At 41.3% G+C, this 24,351-nt stretch overlaps 4 protein-coding genes across 4 annotated transcripts; 3 read left to right on the plus strand and 1 right to left on the minus strand.

Annotated features, from left to right (window-relative positions):
- Positions 1 to 1,268: 1,268 nt before the first annotated feature.
- On the plus strand, positions 1,269 to 2,311 carry MELLADRAFT_89934 (uncharacterized protein; the record flags this gene model as incomplete). The annotated part of the gene is made up of 3 exons (XM_007412946.1): positions 1,269 to 1,785; positions 1,849 to 2,240; positions 2,300 to 2,311. 3 exons carry the CDS (start codon positions 1,269 to 1,271, stop codon positions 2,309 to 2,311), a joined length of 921 nt encoding a protein of 306 aa, XP_007413008.1.
- A 4,658-nt stretch (positions 2,312 to 6,969) lies between these two features.
- On the minus strand, positions 6,970 to 8,417 carry MELLADRAFT_89935 (uncharacterized protein; the record flags this gene model as incomplete). The annotated part of the gene is made up of 3 exons (XM_007413108.1): positions 6,970 to 6,974; positions 7,082 to 7,945; positions 8,015 to 8,417. The coding sequence occupies 3 exons, from the start codon at positions 8,415 to 8,417 to the stop codon at positions 6,970 to 6,972; spliced, it is 1,272 nt and encodes a 423-aa protein (XP_007413170.1).
- Positions 8,418 to 9,756: 1,339 nt separating this feature from the next.
- Positions 9,757 to 12,330, plus strand: MELLADRAFT_89936 (uncharacterized protein; the record flags this gene model as incomplete). Its single annotated transcript, XM_007412947.1, has 5 exons — positions 9,757 to 10,934; positions 11,023 to 11,682; positions 11,741 to 11,927; positions 11,987 to 12,112; positions 12,178 to 12,330. The coding sequence occupies 5 exons, from the start codon at positions 9,757 to 9,759 to the stop codon at positions 12,328 to 12,330; spliced, it is 2,304 nt and encodes a 767-aa protein (XP_007413009.1).
- A 6,931-nt stretch (positions 12,331 to 19,261) lies between these two features.
- On the plus strand, positions 19,262 to 22,970 carry MELLADRAFT_109048 (uncharacterized protein; the record flags this gene model as incomplete). Its single annotated transcript, XM_007412948.1, has 4 exons — positions 19,262 to 19,306; positions 19,395 to 19,464; positions 20,360 to 22,884; positions 22,962 to 22,970. 4 exons carry the CDS (start codon positions 19,262 to 19,264, stop codon positions 22,968 to 22,970), a joined length of 2,649 nt encoding a protein of 882 aa, XP_007413010.1.
- Between the last annotated feature and the right edge of the window lie 1,381 nt (positions 22,971 to 24,351).

Consider the following 24,351-nt stretch of genomic DNA (forward strand, 5'->3'; position numbering starts at 1 on the left):
GAGGTGTGTCAAAAGGACAATGCAAGTTTCAGAAAGTGAGATTTCAGAATCCCCGGGTCAGAAATTGATAAAACTGGAATAAACATCAGAGTTAACCCCAATACTGGTCTGAAACTGCCTGTATTGGGGATAAAACCTATCTTTCTGCCAGTTTTCACAATTTCCAGACCACAACTCAAATATCAACCACTGACTTGGCACTTTCACTCCCAGCAAAAGGTAATTTTCCCAAGGAAAAAATGATTACATTTAATGCATCTTTAATTAAAAATGCTGGTTTAATGCTGAATAATGCTGATTTAATGCTGATTTAATGCTGATCAAATGCATTTTCAATCATTTTTTGCTCTAAATGTATTCATTTTTTACTTGGGAAAATTACTTTATGCTGGTAGTGTTTGGCACAAATATTACATGAAAATTTCAAGAAATCGATTTTCATCATGTCAAACTTCACATATGTATAAAACAACAAAACCCAATACCTAACCGTACCACAAGTTCACCTTTTGGGTAAATGCACACCCATCAAAACCTAATGTGATCATTACTACGATCCCTACCAAGTCAACCATAGAGAAAATTTACAACCGATCACTATCAGCTTTCACCTATTCCACAAAGTCTAACTTGTCAAACCAACTCAACACCATCCGACTCACATACAACCCTTCTTTTCACACCACATCATGAACAACACACAGCATTCTCAATGTGCCCTATGTCCCTCAACTCTACGCTCTGGAGAACTCAGGATCTGTAGACCTTGCCTAGAGTCAAACTTAGAGCATTCCAATGCTCAAAAACCACCAGGCTTGCAATCTCAGTCTTCAACTCGTCCTCCTGCTCCTAAGATCGCCGCTGCGAGAGCTGCAGCCCAATCGATTGTTGCAAAATCAGTCTCTACTGGCTCTCATGTCAATTCACTGCATCAAAAGAAGGCCGACCGGGACGCTTTCCGAGCTCAAGCTAGTAGCAAGCAAATGTATGGTCACCCAGCAGCTCCGAAACCAGCACCGTTCTCTACACCAGCTGGGCGTGCATGCTCTGTTGGATGGATGGTTCAGTATAACAACAAGCATCACACCCACAGTTTGGTCCGTGGAATTGTTAACGTCAATAGGAATCTTAGATCTATCTTAGCCCCAACAAAGAAAGCGATTTTTGACCTTTGGGACCACACACCGGTATCTGACAACAAATATCCTCAACCACCTCTTGAATACGATCCTCAATGGTTTTCTCTGGCCAAGCCTGGCAAAGGTAAAATGCCACCCTGTATTTTGCACGATGATGAAGTCCTTGGTAATCACCTAGACACCACCAAAGGCGAACCAGCTCTTGAACTTATCTTCCTTGCTGAAAAGTATTATTCCGCCCATCCCAATATCGCTAGACCTCTCACCTCAGCGACTACGGCTAAGACTAAAAGAGGCAAAAGAAAAGCTTCGGAAGAACTGACTATTTCAGATCAGGAGCTTGACGATTACTTCAGTAGTGACAATTCTCTCGGTACTGCTAGATATTCATTGAGCAAAACCACTAGAAAGAAATCCAAATCTACCCCTTCAACTTCTACTCGAATCACCTCACCACCCCTAACCCGCACCAAAAGGGCTACAACCTCAAAGTTGAACCGACCTGTCAGGCCTTTTAAAAGTCAGACCAATAATAATAGCTTAAGCTCTCTACCACCCCTTTTCACTCCTCCGCCCAACATGAGGCACTTAAATGCAATTGATGAAAGAGCACAAATCACCAAGGTAGTACCACCAAATCACACACGTAAGTGAAAGTTCACTGCACTGAATTCACAACAACAATCTGACATTCCATTTTTGTTTGTAGTTGTAGCCTTTGATTTCCGTGCACCCATGGACATTTCTGCCTTTGGGCAAAACTTTCCAATGGCTGCACCACTTCCATCTAATCCTACATCAGATGGTTTTATTGACGGAAAGAGATTACACATGCAATCCAATTCCAAAGGAAAGCCCGAATGGAAGGCAGTTCAGTATTATTTCAAGGTTGATGAGAGTATCAAAATTAGTGAAGGCGGTTTCAGGATATGCTACAAAGCCTTTCGAAAGGATGCAACAGGTGATGTGATACCTATGGTGGCTAAAAAGCGGATGGTTTTGCCGTACCGTAAATCTGTGCTGGATGTTCACAGAGAATCCGGTGGAACTTATGCGGCGGTCGCAAGTGTTATTGAGCAATTCAAGCAAAAGGCATTGGAAGTTGATAGGATCAAGCTCTCCCCTCATCTAGCAAGAATAATTGGCGACATACGTGTAAGTCTAGGAACTAGCTTGATGTCTAGTATGATACTAACCATATTGAATATCGCAGATTGTAAATAACTTTCCAGTCTACTCCGGGAGAAGTATGAGTCCAGATTCAGCATATTTCTTTGAAGAACTGCTTGACGTCAAGAATTATTGCAAGTATACTAGCAATGTCAACTTTGAGTGTCGTGGGCCAGAAGGTGACATGACTCATGATGTGATGCATGCACTGACTCATTGGTCATACCAATACTATAGTGGCAAGCGGATAGTTGCTGACCTGCAAGGCGTAGGAAGTGTCCTTACTGACCCATTGATTGTGGATGATAGTTTGTAAGTCCCACTCCGTATTACTAATCCCTCTGATTGTAAGTAGCTGAGTATTTGAGTATTGCATTGCACAGGTTAACTTGGAGTGAAGGAAATACAGGAAAGAAGGGTTTGAGAAACTTTAAGGACCAACATAAGTGTGGTAAAGTATGTGATTTAATGGGTTTAGTGCGTCTTCCTGACTCAAAGGACTCTGATAATGAAGTTGAGATACTATATGGTAAATCTGCCTATCAATCTCACGTTCCACAAGGGACTCAAAAGTATCAGTAGGGTCACATACTCTTTCCAATTCATTTTTAAACATACTATTGAGATAAAGAAAAGAAATCATTGTAAATATTTTAGAACAGAACCGTGTGATTGGTGATATGAGTCAATCTTCCTTTCAAGCTGCTCATCATATGTTCCAGCAATTGTAGGATGGTATCTTTCCCAAGCGTCATCTTCCATATCCCCCCTCATATCCATGATATTATTCATTGCTTGTACAACTGCTGATGTGATTTGAGAGCACAAAGCATAGGCCACCACATGCTGACCATCAAGACTCATGGTCCCACCGGATTGACCAACAGTCCTAGCTTTATTTTTCTGCCTTGTAATTGCTGCTTTTAAACTTGTCAACTTTTTTTGCTCTTCTAGTGAAAAAAGTGCATGACTAGTGTAATGATTAATGTCAGTCGCCCAAATCAACTCTACCAAATCTGCTGCATTGATATCTATCTTAAACTCAAAATGCCCAACCACCATGATAAACTGAGCACCGACTTCAGGATGTTCCTTCTGGACATACTTCCCAGTCTTCTTTTCTTCCAACAATTCTTCTGCCCTTTGGGCCCGCAGTGCCAATCGTCTCTCTGGTGAAATGATATTGGCTATAGACATGTTGATCAGTTAATTAAACACATGGTGACAAGTATAATACAAAGAAAACTCAACATGTGTAAGCATCCATCAAACAAAAGAACCCGGATGCAAACCCAGTGGCATCAAAGTCACAATGTGGGGCATTGCGGAAGCCTCCTGAGGTCACAATGGTACTGGACCCTACAAACACCTGCCCATTGGGCGACTTTGTCCATTCCTTAGTCCCTGGAACTGGTTCTATGGAAGCCCAAGAAGGAGCACAAGTTTTGATTGCAACTTCCCTATTACTTTCATATGCATGTAAGCAGAGAGAGGAAGTCCTTTCAGCCTGGAAGTTATGAACCCATGGTAAATCATCTTGCCGCATTTCATCTTCCTTAAGTTTACCAAAGTCACCGCTAGTGCTAGAATTCTGTGCAAAAGGACCTGTAAAGCAGTCACGGTAGAGTGAACCTTGAGGTTCAATTGCAATAAGAAACATCCCTACTTACTAATTTTCTTTCCGTACTTGTGTTTGCCAGCTTGTCTGGTAGACCGGAAACCAAATCCCCTCATTTTACCTTGCCTTTCTTCCTCAGGCAGAGCCATAACCGCATGATTGTCCGGAAGGTTTCCTCTACTCTCCGCATGTAAATGCATGGTTCTAATAGCTCGACGGAAATCCTCCCAGAGCTGGATTGATGATGGATCAGTGCTAGAAGGATCCTACACAGTCCATCTTATTGTCAGCATATGTTACTTTTATGAGGAAGAGTCCAATGTACCTCATGATTGAATCTGACTACACAAATCAACTTGTTTGCCGCCAGATTCACCAACACCACTGTACCTCTGGTAACTTCCCTGATTTTAGGCTGTCCAAATGCAGGAACCCGGAAAACCTGACAATCTTTGGGAAGTCCAAACCTTACTCTAATACCACCGTCAATTTTCTTACTTACAACTTCTCTAGTTTGACTTCTTTCAGCTTCACGATTTGTCTGACGTAAATTTTTATTCTTCACCTGTTTATAAAGAACTTTCCTAGCTGCCTTATACTCAGCCCGCTTAACAGCTTGCTTTTTCTTCTTGGCATCAGATGGGTGCTTAGCCATCTGTTTAAGATAAGTAAGTTAGTCATGATTAGGGTTACCTTGCTCAGAGAGATATAACATCTCACCCCAATGACCTGGCTCCAGAAAGAGGAAAACAAAGGTCAGTTCATGTGGAATGCTTCAGAATGATCACCCACATATAATGAGAATGGAGTGGAACACACAGGACTTGGTGATATGTGAATCAAGAGGCTAGACCAGTTATCGGGGTTCCCCTCTGTCACCTATTCTTACCCCTAAAGAGTTCACATATCCTCAAGTCACTGTCTGCTACCACTCCACCCTCACAACATGAGATGAAAATCTGAAGCTATGAAAGTGACGGAAGATTGATGGAATAATACCTGGATGGAAGCACTTGATTGATGTGATGATGGAAGTGACGGCAAAAATACTTATAGCTTTGATGTTTCTGCTACAAGTTTGACTCCAAACTTATAGAAAACCAACCCAGGGCCAGCTTGTGGTTTGCTGATCATTATACATGTGGTTGTATACTGTCAGCATGGCCAGAATGTGGGTTGAAGTCATGTGATCAGTCGTGGGCAAAGAATTGTCTTAATTCTGTACTTGCAAACTTGGTTCCATGACATGTATTGCCATTACAAAATCGTTTAAAATAAAAATAAAAGTACAAGACCACATTTTTTAATTCTGTACTTGCAAACTTGGCTCCATGACATGTATTGCCATTACAAAATTGTTTGAAATAAAAAAAAAAGTACAAGACAACATTTTTTAATTCTGTACTTGCAAACTTGGCTCCATGACATGTATTGCCATTACAAAATTGTTTGAAATAAAAAAAAAGTACATGACAGCATTTTTTTCATTCAAGATAAGCATATTTTATTTCATGATCAACAATTATGATTGTACCAATCATCTTCTTCACCCAATAACTGAAGACTGGCCCCTTGTACACCCACTTCGGTACAATAGGGTACAGGAAGTAGCAAACGGTTACTTGATATCCTGGTACTCCAGTAATAACCAATGTCATAAGCCAAACATACTGCCAAGGGTACCTTTTGCACATGCACACCATCAAACTTGGCATTAGAAACTGAAGTATCACCTTTGAAAGAGTTGTAATTCCTAGACAAAAGCCTCATGATGTAGTCGTGAGTCCTAATCCATATGGTTTCTTTGATTAATACGTTTCTGGCCTTCTGTATGTCAGCTGCAGCCTTCACAACAGCTAAAACAGTTGGAGCCGGAGTATTCTTGCAGTCCCTTGAAGTGAGCATTAAACCTCTGACACCACTGATTAAAAATGATCCTAAACAACCCCAGGTAAATCTAGATTTCTTAACAAGTTTGATTTGACTATCAAGACGATTATAAAGTTCCTTATCTTCATTTGAGCTTTTTCCTTTAGGCATTTTCGCATATAAATCAAGTATCGCCACACCAAGGATCACATTATGAACATTTGTAGCAAAGTAGTTAAGATTGATTAGACTTGCAGCCTTCTTCATGGCATTTGAATCTTCAATTAAGTGTACTCCGGCTGATCCAAGCTTTGGGCTGGTTTTGAGAAGATATGTAACAAATCGAAAGCTGTTCTTGTAATCCGTCAAGTCGGGTTTGGCCAAAAAATCTTCATGACGTATGACTTCGTCTGCTGCTACTGCAATTGCATCCTGAAATAAACGAGACGCCTCGCGCTGATGGTATTCAGAAGGATATGCAAGTGGTCTCATTAGTCAATAGATTTGGAAAGCTATTGAAGTCTTGTCTTTTGGAGGATCATCTTCCGGTCGGAATAAGATAGGGGTCCAAATTTCGGAACTGAACAGCAGCTCTCCTTGCTGAGGTGAGAAGAAATCAACACCTTTGAAAATACTGAATCAGTTTCTCAGTCAAATGTACCATATACCATTCCAAGTACTCACCTTGTTGTGTCAGGTTTTGAATCCATTCCCCCGGAGACATCATCTCAGAGTCTGAAAAGGTAACACCCTTTGGAAGTCCATATCTTGGGTTGACAAGGAGTGGAATATGTTTGGATCTCAACATTAACAAATTTAAAACAAGGTCGCGTCCCTCTGCATATTTTGCACGTGAGATTCGGATGGGAAACATCTTGAAAGCTTCCATAAAGACCTCTTCGTCGATTAGGGTATACAAAGTTTGTTCTGGAAATTTCCAGACATCTTTTTCCAGAACACCAGAAGTCTCCTGCTCTTCTGGAAAACATGCAGTGTTGGTTATTCTAAGGTTCAGAATACCATAAGTTCAGAACACACCCCAAAAAAAAACTTCTGGTGTTCTGGGGAAACACTTCTGGAAATTTCCAGAACCATATTTGTATACCCTAGATGTTGAAGAGGGAGCAAGGCATGACTCTAGGAGTGTCTTCCGGATCGGTGGTCATGTGTGTATCAGGCTCAATCATTGGTTTGTCAGTGGGCAGATCAATGTCCATAGCATTTAAGTCCAATTGGTTCAGGTCGTCCTCAGGCAATTGGATGTCATTGCTTGAAGATGCAAGACATTTGTCCACCGGGTTCGTAATCTGTCCTGTTGAAGGTAATTCGGCAGATTCTTTGGGTGGTGCAGAGTTCTCAAGTGCTGCATTGGGATTGGTAGAGGCCGGTCCCAAGCTACTTGCTGCCTGGGTGGAAGAGCTAGCTCCAGTTGAAACCGTTTGGACAGTGATGTTTGGATCAATTCTCGGATCAATGGTTGAGTTGGAGGTGGGATTCGTGATAGGATCAATCTGATGTGTGACTGGTTCAATAGTTTTGGGCGAACAAGAGTTGGAATGAGTTGGACCTGAAGAAGTTCCAACTTGAGTACGTGAAGGAGATTCCGTTGAAGTTGATTTTTCAGTCTCAGTTTGAACCGAATTTTTCTCAGGAGCTGGCTGACTTGATTGTTCATTCGAAGAAGGTCCAAGTTCATTCCGTGGAGGAGATTCCGGTGGAGATTCTTGATTCTGAGTTTGAAACGGATTTTTCTCAGGAACTGGCTGACTTGGTTGTTCATTAGAAGAACTTCCAGCTTCATTACGTAGAGGAGTTTTTTGAGTCTGAGTTTGTACGGGATGTTCATCAGGGACTGGCTTGTTTTGTTGTTCATTCGGAAGAATCGTAGAGTCCAAGTTGTCTCTATCATTTGGTTGGTCCAAGTCATCTTCTTCCTCCTCAGGGTTTTCTTCTTCACCATCATCTCGGACCGGATCAAGTGCAAGACGTGGTCTTTTTTTGGTGGGGACTTGGGAGCCGGCATAGTTCTTGACACCACTAGTCTGACGGTCCGATCGTCGAATGACAGTAGGATCAGGCGTATCATCTCGTGTTAAGTCAATGACAATCACCTTGTCGCTTGGTGGTGGATGAATGCCTTTACGCAGATCTAAGAATGATGTATAAATGTTAGCTAAGGAAATTAGAGTTGATAAATTGTGATCTTCAAAAGACATACTGATAACTCTGGCCTCACATATCGCAGCAGCAGCCTCAATGTGTTCGATGGCATCATCCGGGATGTCAGGACCAGTCTGCAGCTGACGGAGCACAGGAACCGGATGGGAGCAATTCCGCTCGAACTCAGCCTTGGTCACACGCCGCAATTCCGCTTTGGACAATCCAGATGATTGTAACTGAGAGAGAGGTCCAGGAACCGTAGGAGCTTGTGGAAAGGCCTGATGTGAGGGTACGGACAATACTTTGGCTGCATCTGGTTTGATTTGGGTATTGGAGTCATCCAAATCTTGGTCTTCGGAGTCGGTGTCCATATCCATTGTGGATGGAGTAGGTGGACGGTCACCAGGAATAATATCCTCACCAATTTGGGTTAAAACATTGGTATGGGTAAGATCCTCCATTTGATGATGGTTGAATTATTAAGTTGGTTGGTGTTCAACAAAAAAAGTTGATGATGCGAGTGGATGAGTTGAATTTGAAATGAAAAATTGATTGAATGAGAGGGAGGGAGTGATCAAAAAAATCAATTGATATCTTTTTCAATCTCAATTGCATACAGGTTGTGTATACTTTGAGTGGGAGAAGGGCCTTTCTCACTTACAGGCCACCTAAGCCTAGGTGGTCTTCCTATTAAAGTTTGTCCACCTAGGCTTAGGTGGCCTATTCCTCCAGTCGATCGACTGGAGAAGCGGCCCCGGGACCGGTATGTACACTTGACCGGGCCCAGGGCCTCTCTCTCCAGTCGATCGACTGGAGCCTAGGTGGCCCTAGGGTCTGTTCTCCAGTCGATCGACTGGAGAACGAGCCCTGGGACCGGGATAGAATAAAGCCCCGGTCCCAGGGCCATTCCTCCAGTCAATCGACTGGAGAAGCAGTCCACCTAAGCCTAGGTGGCCTGCATAGCCTCAGGATAATTGACCACCTAGCAGGTCAATTATCCTTCAGCTAGGTGGTCAAACCTTGAGAGGTAGACCACCTAGGCTTAGGTTCCCTCCTCCAGTCAATCGACTGGAGGAGAAGTCCTGGGACCGGGGTAGATGAAAGCACCGGTCCCAGGGCTTGTGTTTCTCTACAGTCGATTGACTGGAGCAATTCTCCTAACGCTAGGTGGTCTGCCTATCAAGGTTTGACCACCTAGCATTCAAAATATACTTAACCTAGGTGGTCAAACCTTGATAGGCAGACCACCTAGCGTTAGGAGAATTGGCCCTGGAACCGGGGCTTCCGAGTCTGCCGCTCCAAGGTTGTTTTTCCCAGTCGATCGACTGGAGAAAAGACCACCTGGGCCTACATAGGTGGTCTCTCCATCAGAGATTGACCACCTAGGCATAAGTTTTTTTCTATTTACTCTTCTATGCTTTCCTTTGTTATTTGTCAAGAGATCTCTTTCAGATAAACCCCACTGGGACCGGTGGACTATACAGACCAAGGAACAGCAGTAGTTAGGATTCCCATAAAGGGTTTGATAAGATGATAACCATGGTTGTGGTGATCAATGCAAATCTTGGTGAGTTTTGTCCCCACAAGCGCCCCACATTGGAAAATCCATTTGTATTTCCCCACACGGATTTTCCACGCATGTCATAGCCTGGTATGACTTGCATTGAGTTCGGTGATCAGATTCTCATATATCAACATGTGTGTCAACCAGTAAAGATGTTCAAGTTTCCACTTTTTGCATCCATTAAACCGTATTGCTCATCACCCAATTATCATTCACATCATCATATATATCACAGTATGACTCCCCAAGTTGTGTGCGCTGGTTGTGTTACCTTCAAAATTGTCACCTTGACGTCATCGGCTACGGAAGTACAGCTCCCTCTCAATTCCCCAATACACATATTCATTACTGATCAACAACAGGAGTACCCACAGATCAGACTGGTAATTCCGAATGGGAAAACTATTGGTTACTTACCACCACATCTTCAATCATTTCTACTAGAAATACTAGGAAATCAACAGGGCAAACATAAATCAAAGCCAGCTGGCGGTTGGAATCCAACTGCCAACCAATTAGCATTCATCAGCAGCTCTGTCCAATCACTTGAAGTCTCAGGAATGATTCAATTTGAAGTTACTACCTTGATATTTATCAAATTCTGGAAAATGCCAGACTTCAAGGATATTTTAGTGAAATATGGCATCAGACTCGAGACTCCTCAGTCCTACAATCCTCACAATCATAATAACATCAGCCTGTTTCCTCCACCCACCTCTATGTCACCCAAGTGGAAGGCAGCCTACCCAGACTTGATCAATCTTCCAACTGATGCTATTTCCATGCTTAGAGCCATTCCCAGCGGATCAGATGTGCAACCAGTCAACCAATCTCTTCTATTATCCTCCCAGCTCAGACCTCATCAACAACAGGGCCTGGGATTTTTACTTGATCGAGAGGATCCGCACAATGCAGCATTCAACTCCTTTTGGCACTCCAAAAAGAGCGCAGAATTCACTATCTGGACAAACCTTCTCTGCGGCGAGTCATTCATTGCCACTGATCAACAACCAGTTCCAACCAGTCCTCGAGCTTCAATTCTGGCTGATGACATGGGGCTTGGAAAATCAATTCAGACTATAGCACTGATTGCACATACTCTCCAAGCAGCATTCAGTTACGAGACGAATTATCAAAGAGAAAGCCCCAAAAGTCAACTTAGAGGTTCACATACCACTTTACTCATCTGTCTCAAGGGGCTTATGGACAATTGGGAACGTGAAATCAAGCTTCATACAAGACAACCGGGACTCAAGGTTATGCGCTGGCATGATACAAATAGAACCAGCCGTGCACCAGAAGAATGGTATTCAGCAGACATCATCTTGACAACATTAGGTACTCTTCAAAATGACCAACTTGATAGTCTTACATATGCAACCAAGTGGTACCGTGTGGTAATTGACGAAGCACAGTCAGTGTATCTATTGGCTTGTAAAATTTCAGTTCAATTACTGATATTCCACTTTGTTTAGTATTATCTGAAATGACAATTTTTCCAGCAGATGTGTCACTGCATTGAAAGCTGTCAATAGATTGTGTCTGACAGGAACACCACTGCACAACAAACTAGGCGACCTTCAGATGATGCTGAGGTTTTTACACGTGACCCCTTTCTACAAGGATTCGGTTTGGGATACACACATTGCTCAACCGGTTCAGCGTGGAAATTTGGCCCCAGTTTCTAGACTTTTGCGATACATTATGCTTAGGAGGACCAAGGACAGTCACATATTTGATTTACCACCCATTAATCACACCACTATTATTTTAGATATGCATAAAGAGGTTAAGGATGTTTATCAAACTCTATATCAGAATTTCTTACGGCAGTTTGGAGTTGAAAGGAAGCAGAAATTTCAAGGTGGTGAATTTTTCAAACAACTCACCAATCTCAGGATGACTTGCAACCACCCTCTTTTATTCAGGCAAATTGAACAGGGTGTTGATGCAGAAAATCAACCCATTAATCTCATTGAGCAAAAACTGGGTATAAAATTACCGGATGAAAGAATTCATAACAGCAAGGTAAGAGATGCTATTCCAACGGACTGGAAGCTTAGCCCAAAGATTGCATACTTGGTTCACATGCTTCAGAAGAAAAAATCACATGGTGGTGGGAAGAGTGTTATATACACTCAGTGGAAGAGCTTTATTGATTGGTGAGCTCCTTCAAAACCTAGCCCCATTATATCATCAAATAGCTGACTTCATTCCCAGGATCATCATGGCTTTTGACAACTCTGGCATCACGTACCGTCAGCTGCATGGGGACCAGTCCACCTTTGAGCGTACTTCTCAACTCAATTCTTTCACCAAGGACCCAAATGTTGAAGCATTTGTCGTATCAATAGAGGCTGGTGGGGTAGGTTTGAACATGACATGTGCGGACGAGGTCTATTTGATGGTAAGTCAGGCTTTTACATTGGATCTGGGAACACTGATGGAGCAGTGGTGTATCTTCAGGATGCACATTGGAACCCTCAGGTAGTGCAACAAGCTGTGGACCGCCTTCACCGAATTGGTCAGGCCAAGCCTGTCAGAGTATTTCATGTAGTTACTGGACAGTCAATTGAGCAGCATCTTTACAATGTGAGTGTAACAACAAATTCCTGTGAGTGAATGTAGCCCTAACACCTAGCTCTCACTTGTTCCAGGTTCAGAAGAGAAAAGCTGCCCTGGCAAAGAGAGTGATTACATTAACTGTCCCTACAGAGGAATTGGAGAAGGCTGAAGCACTGCGTGTGGAGGAGTTTCCAACAGGGGATGTATCAGATTTGGGAGATCCCAATCAATGCTACCGCAATTAAGATCTAACATATGGGATGCTGGTTTCTGCTACCTTTTTGTAACTGTCTCTATCAAGTCTCTTGTTTCTCAAAAGATAAACCAATACACAAGCGGTTTTCCTGATAAAGGTTGCTTACCATAATAGCATAAATGAATTTTGGTTTGTAAGGTTTCAATTTGTGCATTTCAATTCAAAGAGCTCAATTTAAGAGAAATTCATTAAAGCATGTTTCAAAGTCTAGTATGTTGAGCTAGTGACAAATAAAGCGCCTACAAGAACAAATCAATTTGATTTTAATCACTAATTAAATACCACATCGGATTCACCTGGCTGTGGTGCAAAGGGAGTACCAGTCCAGTCATACTGTCTCAACCTTTCTAATACAAAATTGAAAATCTCCCAAACATTCGTAGTTCTCAAATCATCATAATCAAACTCCATGTCAGACATGACTTTGTCAACTACATCCGCAAACCACTCAGGTGTCTTAGTCCATAATCTTTCTTGATCTGGATAATCCTCCTCAATGATCTGATCAACTTTATAACTGGGAACTCCTATCAAGTAATCTGTGCCAGCAAACTCGTCACCTGGGTTGTAATAGCAATAGTTAGCACTACATCCGGTTGGTAACCTAGAGCGGTTGTCTCTACGCCTTTGAAAATTGTTGGCATGGTCTTTGTAGGTATCTAAAGCTTCTTGTATGGCGGGTACGTAGAGCTGGAGGAACAAGAGTCTAAAAGAAAGATGAGTTAGTACAAGAGCTACTCAAAGAAACACAAATCACCAACTCACCTTTGCATTGGATCATCAGGATCATAATCACCATCCGCAATCCTTTGAGCAATCTCGTCTTTCAAGTGACCAGTCACTGCATTTTGCATCTTCTCCCAAGCAGATTCAATCTTAGTATTACTAGTAGAGGGAACATATCTATGGTACTGGAAACCGGGGGTTTCAGTGCCGTATTGCTGTCCAAAGTACATTTGATGGCCAGCAAGGTCGATGGTCTCAGTACCTTGGTCAGTGGTGAGTTTTTGAGGGATGCCTCTGTGTTTCTTGACAAGTTCAAGATACCATAAATCAACATGTCGTGGGTCACTGTTGGTGACATGAGCATGGAGACCCAAGAGCTTCCAAGACCAGCAGTCGATGAAACCGTAGATTCCAATTCCGTAAGGCATCAATTTGTTGTGTCCGTCATAAGCCCAAACCTGGTTAGGACCACCCGCATAATACTGCCGCCTTTTCAGTTTGTGGGCCGCTCGGACTTTGACCATGTCAGGATTGATCACTTTCAGAATGGCCGATATAACATCACTAGCAGAAAAGAGAAAAATGAAGAGAGAGGAAAAGTCAGCATAGGTTATCAGGGATGTGATGAAGTAGTATATTAATCACCAATGAATATGCAAGTTATGATCAGCCATGAGCTTTCGCTTGATACTCTTGATACCCAGCACATGACCAAAATCTTCTTCCATTTGGTTAATCAATTGCACAAGCTCTTCGTAAGTAATTTTGTTGAGATCAAGATCATCTCGTTTGCGATTAAGCTGAAGTCTCTTCTCATGACGAGCCAAGGTGGAACGGCTGATGACAATTTTGTTTTCATTCTTCATTGAGATGAGGGTTCTTTTTTGATTGTAACTTTTACCGTGCTTGTCTAACACAGCCTTCGTGACAGTCTCTTCATCATACTCCACTCGGTGTTTCAAACCCCATGCCTCAATACGTCGACGGATGGTACGAACACTGATCTTGATTTGATGACTTCTCCAGATGTTGTTGGATACCGATTGTGCTGTCCACTTGTTGTTATGAGCTTGTTCTAGGATAGGGTGTAAGATATCATCTGAGATTTCAATTCGTCCAGGCATGATAACAGTAGTTATATGATGAAATGGAGAGATTGATGATTGATAGAATGGATTGGATAATATGTGTCAAAGTGACAAGTGAATGTGGTTTTTGGATGGTATGAGGACGTTGCTGGGTGAGGATCGAATTGGGGAGGGAGAGGTAGGTTAAGAGTGATTATTTCTGCAAATTGTGATTAGGTTTTGTGTCTTCCCGAGTAATGATTGTGCGATCTGTAGGTTTTGGCTGCTGAGGTTGTCCTGTGGTACGGTTAGGTATTGGGTTTTGTTGTTTTATACATATGTGAAGTTTGACATGATGAAAATTGATTTCTTGAAATTTTCATGTAATATTTGTGCCAAAGTGCCAAGTCAGTGGTCGATATTTGAGTTGTGGTCTGGAAATTGTGAAAACTGGCAGAAAGATAGGTTTTATCCCCAATACAGGCGGTTTCAGACCAGTATTGGGGTTAAATCTGATGTTTATTCCAGTTTTGTCAATTTCTGACCCGGGGATTCTGAAATTTCGATTTTGAAATTTCAAGTTGTCACTTTGGCACATGTCGCATTCCGTAGCTGACAGTAGGCATAGGGCATGTGAAGGTAAAGAAGTAAGTTTAGCCTGTGTCAGGGTAAAAAGCATCGAGGTATACTGATTGGACATGTTTTCATCAGATCCTCAACGCGATGACTTCGCAGGACCGAAAGACAAACAAGTATTATTGGGGTCTCTCTCTATGCGACGAGGAGTGGGAAGCAGTCGAGGCATTGAATCCTATTTTGGAGGTAAGTCATTCATCAACTATTGTATATCTTTTTGTGATCCATTCTCATTGATTTGATTCAATCAACTCCAGGTTTTTGAAGATGCCACTTTTCTAATGCAGGGCGACTTCTCCTCGGGTTGTGAGGTCCTTGCTGAGTACCTCCGCATCGGGAAGAAACTTGAAATGTTCAAGGAGGCCTCCATGTTCCCTAGTATCAACCGAGCACTTGAAGAGATGCTCTCCTGGCTCAAGAAATACCAGGACGAGGCTTTAGACACCAAAATTATCCTCATTGCCATGATTCTTAACCCTCACAGACGATTGAAGTTCATCCAGGATTTTTATCCAACCGCGGTCGATTCAGCAAAGGACGCTGTTCATGAGGTTTTTGGAGATTGGGTGTGTGACTGGAAAGCCAAAGTGGCCAAAGATACAATAATTATCAAAACAACAGTCCCTACTGCGATTGATGAATTTGACATGTTTGCCGCTGGGTCTGATCATATTGCACCAACATCTCAATATGAACATGAGCTGGTGGATTATTTGTCAGGGAAGTTTGGCATTTTGCCTGATGAAAAACCTTTGGACTGGTGGAGAGTAAGTCACTTTCTTTGATTGGACACTTGAGTCTGAGAGTGATAAGCTAAACTTACTATGTGACTGCGTCAGAAACATGAGAAGTCATTTCCTGTGCTGGCTTCGATGGCACGGGACTACCTGTCCATTTCGGCAACTACTTGTTGCGTTGAGCGCTCCTTCTCCTCGGCCGCAGATGTTGCTGCGCCAGGTCAAGGTTCCATCCTTCCGAACACTATCACTCGGAAGGTGGGATGTAGAGAGTGGATTAAGTCCGGTGTCGTACCCACGGATAAGTTTCAAGATGCGGTCAAGTACCTTAAAGAACACGAGGCACAGCTGAAGAAGAAGGTCAAGAAGTAATTGATTGTTTCATATTTTTGTTTGTCATTTTCTGTTTACAATTGTTAAGAACAACTTTAACAATTTATATTTTTGCTTGTCTCTCTATCGTGTCTTTTTCACTCTACTCTTGTTCATCTACTTCTTGTCTCTCGTTTATCTATTTCTTGTCTCTCGTTGAAATTCCATTATGACTATATGTGAAATTTTAACTTCTTGTACATTTTTTTAAAAAAATCCACCGTTATGACCGTTATTTGAGCCAAAAATCGCAGTTGCGGTACGGCGCGTTACGATGAGACCGTACCAAAGTGGACTTCTGAATACGGTGGTCTGCACTTAACGGTACGGCGCGGTAGGCACTTACAGCGGTCTACCGTAGTGTTATGGAACTTCCACCACACTACGGTAGATTACGTTGAGGTCCGAGCGTTGCATGAAGGTCATCACAGACTTTACCTTATATGGTCATTAACTTGTGACATCTTACAGTGACAAGTGATTCAAATAAGGGAGCCCTGTCTACTCTAGACTCATCTTTTGGCCGTCTGTTTGACCGTCTCAAGGCCAGCTTTTTGAATGTTTGAAAAGCTGGCCGGATGCTTGGTTTTTGGCCATCTTTTGACAGCCATAAGGCTGATTGATTTACGGTCAGATCAACCAGCCAACCGACCGGCTTTTTTCAAGCCGAAAGCTCAGTTTTTGGCCAGAAAACAGCCGGTCTCACCCGACCGTCAAGATCTGACTAAAACTTCAGCTTTTGGCCAGTGTTTGACCAAATTTCAGACACGACCACTTTTGAGCTCAGCTTTTGGCTCAACGATTGCCCCGTGGTGTATATATGTATTGATGTGTTACAACTCTCTAACTTAACTAAGTCCCTCTGTGGCCCAGACACTTTTTCCTCGCGAGCTTGGGTGTCTGGAGAGGGACTTATGACTTATTGGGCTTCCCTGGTGAGCCAGCAGGGGGTTCAAAATTCAACTTTGGCTTGGAGGTTTTTTCAAACCGCAAAAGCTCCCACTTCCTCTCAATCAACCCCCTTGCCCATTTGAACTGGAGCTACCTGTGCCCATTCTCATCAGATCTGTCTATTCAGATTTGACATATCTCGCTCTGAGTTTTCTCAAGAAGGAGAGAAAGATTTTGAGATTTGTGGTTTGGTGACTGTATTTTGGAAACAAAATTTAAAAAGGACCTAAATTCTTTCACTTGCAATAGGATTAATGATTGATCAGTGAACTTTGTTCAAAAACCAAAGTTGTTTGTCTAAATGTTCTGAAGATTTTGCTCTCCTCAGAAAATCTATATTGTACCAACTACAGAAGATGCCAGGCTGTAGAAGAGCAGGGCCTTTTCCGGTCCCTGCTGGTACACCAAAAGTAGCTAATAAGTCCCAAGTCCCTCTCCAGGGCACCGAGATTGCAAAGGTAAGAAAACCCCTGCGAGTTTGGGACTTGTGTTAAGTTAGTACAACTCTTATGATGGTCAACAACCTCAAAAACCCAATTAATTTTGACCAAAAATTCCTAAAAACTCTCTGATGATGTTTTGTTATGAGTTTGTTACTAATATATGATATGATTTACACATCCAAAAGTGATCAATGACGTTACATGGTGCTTCTTATGATGACTAAAGGTGATTTTTGTGCCTTACAATCTGGCTGAAAACTTATTTTTGAAGTTACAGGTTTTTTCAAATGACATTCAATTTTTGATTACTAGAGTGAATCTTATAGAGATCATGATGATGATTAATAATTTGGTCCCATGTAATTTACTTTTGATGAGTGATGAATGAGTGAATGAGTTGTGGAGTTAGGGTTTTTGTATGTAAGTGTTGTTACATGTATGCACATGTAAGCGTAAAATCCAAAGTTTGCTCCAATTCCTTATAACCTTCTTCACACACCTCTGTTACTAGTGGTTGAAAGTTTCTAACTTATGTAATGGGTGATGCTAGGACCCCGGTATGCTCCTATGAAGGGTACAGATCTAGAATTGTGACTTTTGAGCTCGCGCGGAGATACAACATATGGGATTAAACAGTGCTCTCTTGGATTTTACCAGTTTCTGCCTGAATTTCAGAGTCGCTAAGTCCAATACAGCTGATTAAAAAGACTAAACCTGTCTTAAAGCTATGGGTAAAGCCAGGGACAAGTTTCCGAGCAAGCTCAAAAGTCACATTTTTGGATCTGTACCCCTTATAAGAGCATACCGGGGTCCTGTGATGCTGCGTTGAATGAACTGTCTAGCAAGCTAATCTGACGTCATTTGACATATGTAATTGTCTAAAAACCACTATTTTTGACAGGTTTTACCCATTTTCCTCACTTTTTACACCTATGATGATCATCATTTTTCCTCCACTACACTATGACATAATCATTCCTGTATAATTCTAACCCTGAAAATCCTCTTGGCGACCTTAATTATGACTAATACTATTACTACACATGTAATCTACCTGTATACGCTTGTTGACCAACTTTGAAACTGTATTGTTTTCTTAATCACTTCTATTCTTCCTCATCAATCATCAAGATTAAGATTTTTATGCATTATTTAACTGTTGTTTCTTCATATTACCATTTTACAGAACCATAAACCAAAAAATATGACCCTCAAAACCATTTCCTAGCCTATATATAACCTATATCTTTGAACTTTTATAATATTTTTCTTTGTTTTCTTTTTACAATCCTTTTACTGATAGTTCATGTTGATCTTAATAAGTTGTTTGAAATAAAATGACCTCATCATCATTCAATGTGCAATATATAAGCCTTAAAAAGCTTCTATTGATCAGATTCCACCTACTCAAGTTTTTCTTTGGGCTAAAACCTTTCTGATAACTTTGGTAAACTACTATGATTTATTTTTCTGAGTGATCCCATAAATATATCACCACAGTGTCCAAAGCCTTTGAGGGTTTAATAGTATTGTCATACATATCTCTCTGACTAGCATTGCTGGGCTGTTACCTGGTACATTTTTGGAGTCAGTCAATGACTATGAAGTGTGTATTTTCTTAGGCCTTTGTTTTGTTGCGGAAGTGTCATAAGTTTAAATGAGACTGCTACCCAATTGATGCAAGGTGTGAATCTGACTTATTGTTGATTTCTTTTTGCTTGAAATATGATGCTACATGTAACTCTTTTTTGGAATTTTCTTGCCAATGCAAGTGAATTGAGTGTTGTGAGATTGTATAGGAGATCTTTGTATTGTACATACATAAACTGGTCATGTATGGCACCTGTTAAGACTAAGACATCTGCCCCGGTCTCCACATACATCAATGGAGATGCTCTTTATGGTGGGTTTCTTCCATGATAGCGGTGGAACACTAGTCTTCACTACATCTAGAAGCTTGCTGATCAGTTCCTTGAGAGATTTTTGAAATGGCTTCTCCTGGTAAACAATTTGTCATTTGTTTAGTTTTTGGGGTGTGTGTCACTCACTTTGGTTGAACTTAGAAGGATATCATCACTTTTACCTGGATTGATTACCATCCTGACTTTCTTCTTGGTGTAGTGGAGTATGTGTTTAGCTTGCATAGAGGGGGCATTGGAAGAGGCATTCACTGAGGCTGGATTTGTTAAAGGTCAGAGGGGTTGGGGGGAGGATGCTTGGGCATATTTCTTGGGGTCCTACTAGTACTGGGTTGTTAGAAGTGTTACACAGGTTGAAAGTTGGGAAATGGATCCCTCAAAATCCTTCTTCCTTATGCCCAGTGTCCAACACATCCTTGACATCTATGTTGTTCTGAAGTTGTAACAAAAAAAATTAGGATTGGAATTTGAACAACTACTTGTGTGCATTCACGGACCAGGTCAGGTGACCAGTTAGAATAGTAATTAGCATTCATCAAGCTTGAGTTCCTAGATATTAGACATAAGATTCTGGAATTGTTCTTGGATGCTCCAGAGGTAAATTTTCCACTAAGAACATTAAATTTGATGCAACAAAAAAACCTTGAGATTAAATTTTTAGAGAAAGCAATTGTATGGAAAGTGTTGGAATTTGTACAAGAAAATTGAATTTGAGCAAGAAAGAAACTTGTGATTAAATCTTTACAAAAAGAAACACATGCAAGGCATTGAATTGTGAGCAAGAAGAGCTGATTTTAACTTTTTCTCTGAAACTTGTAAGACTTTGCTGCTAGCCACTAAGCACCTCATGAGCAGTCAATTTTCAATTACTGTGTCTATTATACATACCATATTTATGATGTGCATTGGTTTAGAACTGAAACAGCAGATCATAGGGCAGGGGCATTATACAGAAGATGAGTTCTTGCTGTGAGAGGTGTCCAATCAATTCGTCAGGTTCAGAGAAGGCCTGTGTATAGAACTTGAAGCTTCAAAACATCTAGCCATATCAGATCCTGTCAACAATCCAACTGCAAGAAAAGATTGACTAGCTACTGATAATGATGTGTTGGAATGATATTATTCAGATCATCATCCTGATAAGATTTTTACCATCATCCTACTCAGCATTTCAACATCAGCCCACTCCATCAAGTATTATACAGAACTTTGCAGAAGGAAATTTATGGCTTGATAATAACATTCCTGAAGCAGAAAAACCAAGTCATTTTATTGCACCAGAGAGTCAAGACATATTTGAATTGCATGATACCAGAAAGTATGATGGATCAAAGCATTTCTCTCAAGATTCTATAGCCCATTGGGATTCACAATCATATTGGAGAGAAGAACCTTACTTTTCATTGTCAGAATTGGGGACAGGGAGCCTATCAAGCAAGCATCATAGTGTCCCCTTAACATTGGAGCATGTGAGTTATGTACCCACTGAAGTACCAATTGCAAGACCTCAGAACTTGGGATTAGAGTTCAGCACTGCAACAAGTCCACAGGCTATAATCAGTAGTTCTTCTCAATCCAAAGATCATCACACATTATACCAAAATCTTGATGAATGGTGTGATATTCCTGGGCCTGTTGGAGAACCCTTAAGACCTCATTTGATAGCACCTGGGATAACCAGACCACTGACAGACATGGAACATACCTTTCAGGGAAACCATGATGTACAATATAAATTTCCATTTTTGAACAGGGACCCATATGTCATGATGTTGAAAGAAACCACACAGGATCATGGCATCACATGCAATAACATTCACAACAGACAGAGGAGTCAAGTATCAGGAAGTGAAGGTTTTAACCAATTTGATATTGATCAGAGTATTCCTTACCTCTCTCCAAGAAACTTTCAAGCTTCTTCATATACAGTGGGTAATCCAAATGAAGGCCCTTCAGATACAGTGAATAGTTTTCACTTCCCAGATTATTGGATAAAGGATAACCAGAAGGGCATGGATAATTTTGGGATGATACCATCCACAGTGGGTCAGGGCCTGATGAATTCAGAATCAAGAAGAGAAAAAAGGAAGGCATCTGAAGGACCAGGGGATTCATGTTTTCTGGACACAAAATGGCCATGGGATTCACCACACATGGCTTACAGCAATGTTCCAAGTTCTTCAGGAGCAACTGTTTTGTCACGGGGTATGGAGGATTCAGGAGTCAACAGAAGTGATGAAATTGCTACTCCCACACAACACACAAGTCATATGGCTCAAAGCTTCCCAACCATTGAGAAGTACAAGGACATAGCTATCAAAGATCACCCATTTCAGAGTCCTTTGAATGGTCTGATTAGCTCCCCTGTGATACAACGTCAGTCAAATAGAAAAGGGCCTTCAGAGTTTTCCACAAGAGAAGCAGTTCCATTGCTACTTGACATAGGTGTATTTTTTGTGAACAATTCTCCAAGTTTGTGTTATGAAACAACTCTATGGTTTGAAGAGCTCAAACATGACATGATTGCCAAAGCCAATGGGAATGCCTCTATTAGAAAGCATGTTGAACAAGCAACAGGAATTGCTCACTCAAAGATAACAACATGTTTTCTGGGCCTTATTTTGATTTTTGCCACTGAGGGAGGTGATCCAGTATCTTGGTTAAATCTTCTTCAGGAGGGATGGAATTTCATCAAATTACAGTTTGGGAGTTGGATAGATGCAGATCTAAAGATTGAGAGTAATCATCCTGGAGTGAAGAGGAATTACTATTTCAAAACAAAATGGAATGAACCTGCATCATGGTATAAGTCATTGAGCAGCTTTAGCAATAAAAACAATATACCAGCTGATATCATCAACTCCCTTGTAGTCAAATGGGATCAAAACAGAACTTTTTCAAGAATTGGAATAAACCATTTAGGGGGATCTTATTCAGTGATACAGAAATTCCATGAATCACATGTAAAGTATAGCTATGGTGGGCTTTACTCAAGATCAGGGATAACAAACCTTGCATTTATAGGTTTAAGATACTGTGGAGACTATCAAGTCCATCATGAACGCACAGTAGCATCAAGATGGCATGAAATATGTTTGTCATTATCTCACTCTGCACAATTCCACTCACCTAAGGGAATTGAAATGTGCCAAGAGGTCCATGCTTTCTTTGGTTCATTAGTTGAAGATCTATTGAGCTCCTACAAGCAAGTATACAATCTTGATATCTCTTTAGCTGGGAAAAGACCCAAGAAAAGATCAGAAGACTTATTGAATCATGATCCTCATAAGATAAATATTGAAACAATTATCAGGGTTAACAGTATGGGAGAGTACAGACTAACTGTAATCTTCATAGGCCTGGTCAAAGTTCTCTACCAAAAGGAAACTCAAGATAATACACTCAGAATCCTTCTCAAAAGTGCATGGGATTTTTTGAAAGGAATGTTTTCCAAGTGGAAAGACTTTAATTTTCAAACTGATTTACCAAAGATCTTTGATATGGAAGTTGAAAAATCATCAAGGGTTACTATAGATTGGTCAGATCCTTATAAACTATTCAATTCACTCTCACAAAACCAAGTTATCAGAAGATATCCTATCCCAATCCATGGTCTTAAAAGTCTGTATGAAGCTTGGAGTGATACCTTATCTACCTCTAAATTCACTCAGATGAATGATGTGGACTTCAAAGTCAAGCTCCCATCACCTGAAATGTCATCATTGCAATGGGGGAAAACATTGATCTAAATCCTGGTTTTAAATTTTAGGTGATTTGATGTCACTGAAATCCTCTTTCAGTTTTGAATGTTTCAGTACACTCCAATGATCTCATCAAAGAAAATTAGTGAAAAGAACTTTTTCCTGCCTGCTTCTCTATGTAATATAGAGTGAAATCTACAAAATTCAGTCCTTCACAATCTGTTATCTGGAAAGATACATTTGAGCTTATGTACACCAATTTGGTTGCCCAGCAGGAATATTGACTATGGAATCCAGTAAGCTCTGCTATCTGGCACAAAAATTGTCCACCAAGTGCACTGGATTTCAGAGATTTGACTGTGTAAGTATACAGAACATCTACCAGAAAAGCTTTCATTGATTGTTTTTAAGCATTACCACTCTTTTCTTTCACCTCAATAAAAGTTAGAATTATTACCCATTCAAGATGATTTTGGTTCAGTAAAAATTTCAGATACATATCTGTGACCTGTGTTAGATCATCATGAGTTGTTTTGAACTGAATTTGATGATAAGGGTGATAGGTACAAATTGCTGTCATGTTTTTATTACATGTGGTTTTTACTACACTCAACTCTCGATGTAAGCAAGCTCGACATAGGCATATCTTGCTATATGCATAGGTTTTTGCGGGATTTTTTTTGGTATACATGGCCCCGAAACAAACTTAACTAAGTCCCTCTTGAGCTGTATTTTCGCCCACTTCCCACCCGGCCTCATGTCTCACTCTCTACCCAGCGAAATGGGTGAAGCGAGCCCAAAGTTAACTCGTACCACTAGAGCTTCACTATTAAGAATCAAGCACGTAATAGAGGCCGAAGGCCTCACTATACCCTCGTTGGTCCATCTATCGAACCAAGCTTCCAACTGGGACTTTTTCCCGACCTACAAGGACTCATCACTTGTCGATAAAACGGTTGACATTTGTAAATTCATCAAACACAAGAACATGACGGTCTTCCAGTTCCTACTCACCCTCATGGATCCTACCAATGTTTCGCTGGGTCCGTATCAGGAGGAATGGAGAGGGGATGACACCGAGAACCGCGGATGGGTTCTACAGCTCCTCTACAAGGTGAAGGCTATGCTGTACGGTGCTGGAAACGCGGAAAAGGTGTGGAAATGCTTGATATTAAGCGAGGTACGTTGTCCCTGAACGTCTTATTGTGTCTTCTGGACTATTAACTTTCTCTCCTGGGATGACACAGATGGAGGTCCTCGAAATCTACGTTGCGCCTCCCAGTCCTCAGTTGCCCCATTAAGATGACATCAGGTATGTATGCTTAACTTCTTCATTCACGTATTTCATCGCGGCTGACTCTTGCGCGCTGGGTGATCAGGCCACGGTGTGGATGGGACCAGAAAATGCATTATTCTTAAGGCCCTGGCTAAGCCAATCTCCTTTGTGATCTTAACGTG

This window comes from Melampsora larici-populina (genome assembly GCF_000204055.1).
Source record: "Melampsora larici-populina 98AG31 unplaced genomic scaffold MELLAscaffold_34, whole genome shotgun sequence".
NCBI lineage: Eukaryota > Fungi > Basidiomycota > Pucciniomycetes > Pucciniales > Melampsoraceae > Melampsora > Melampsora laricis-populina.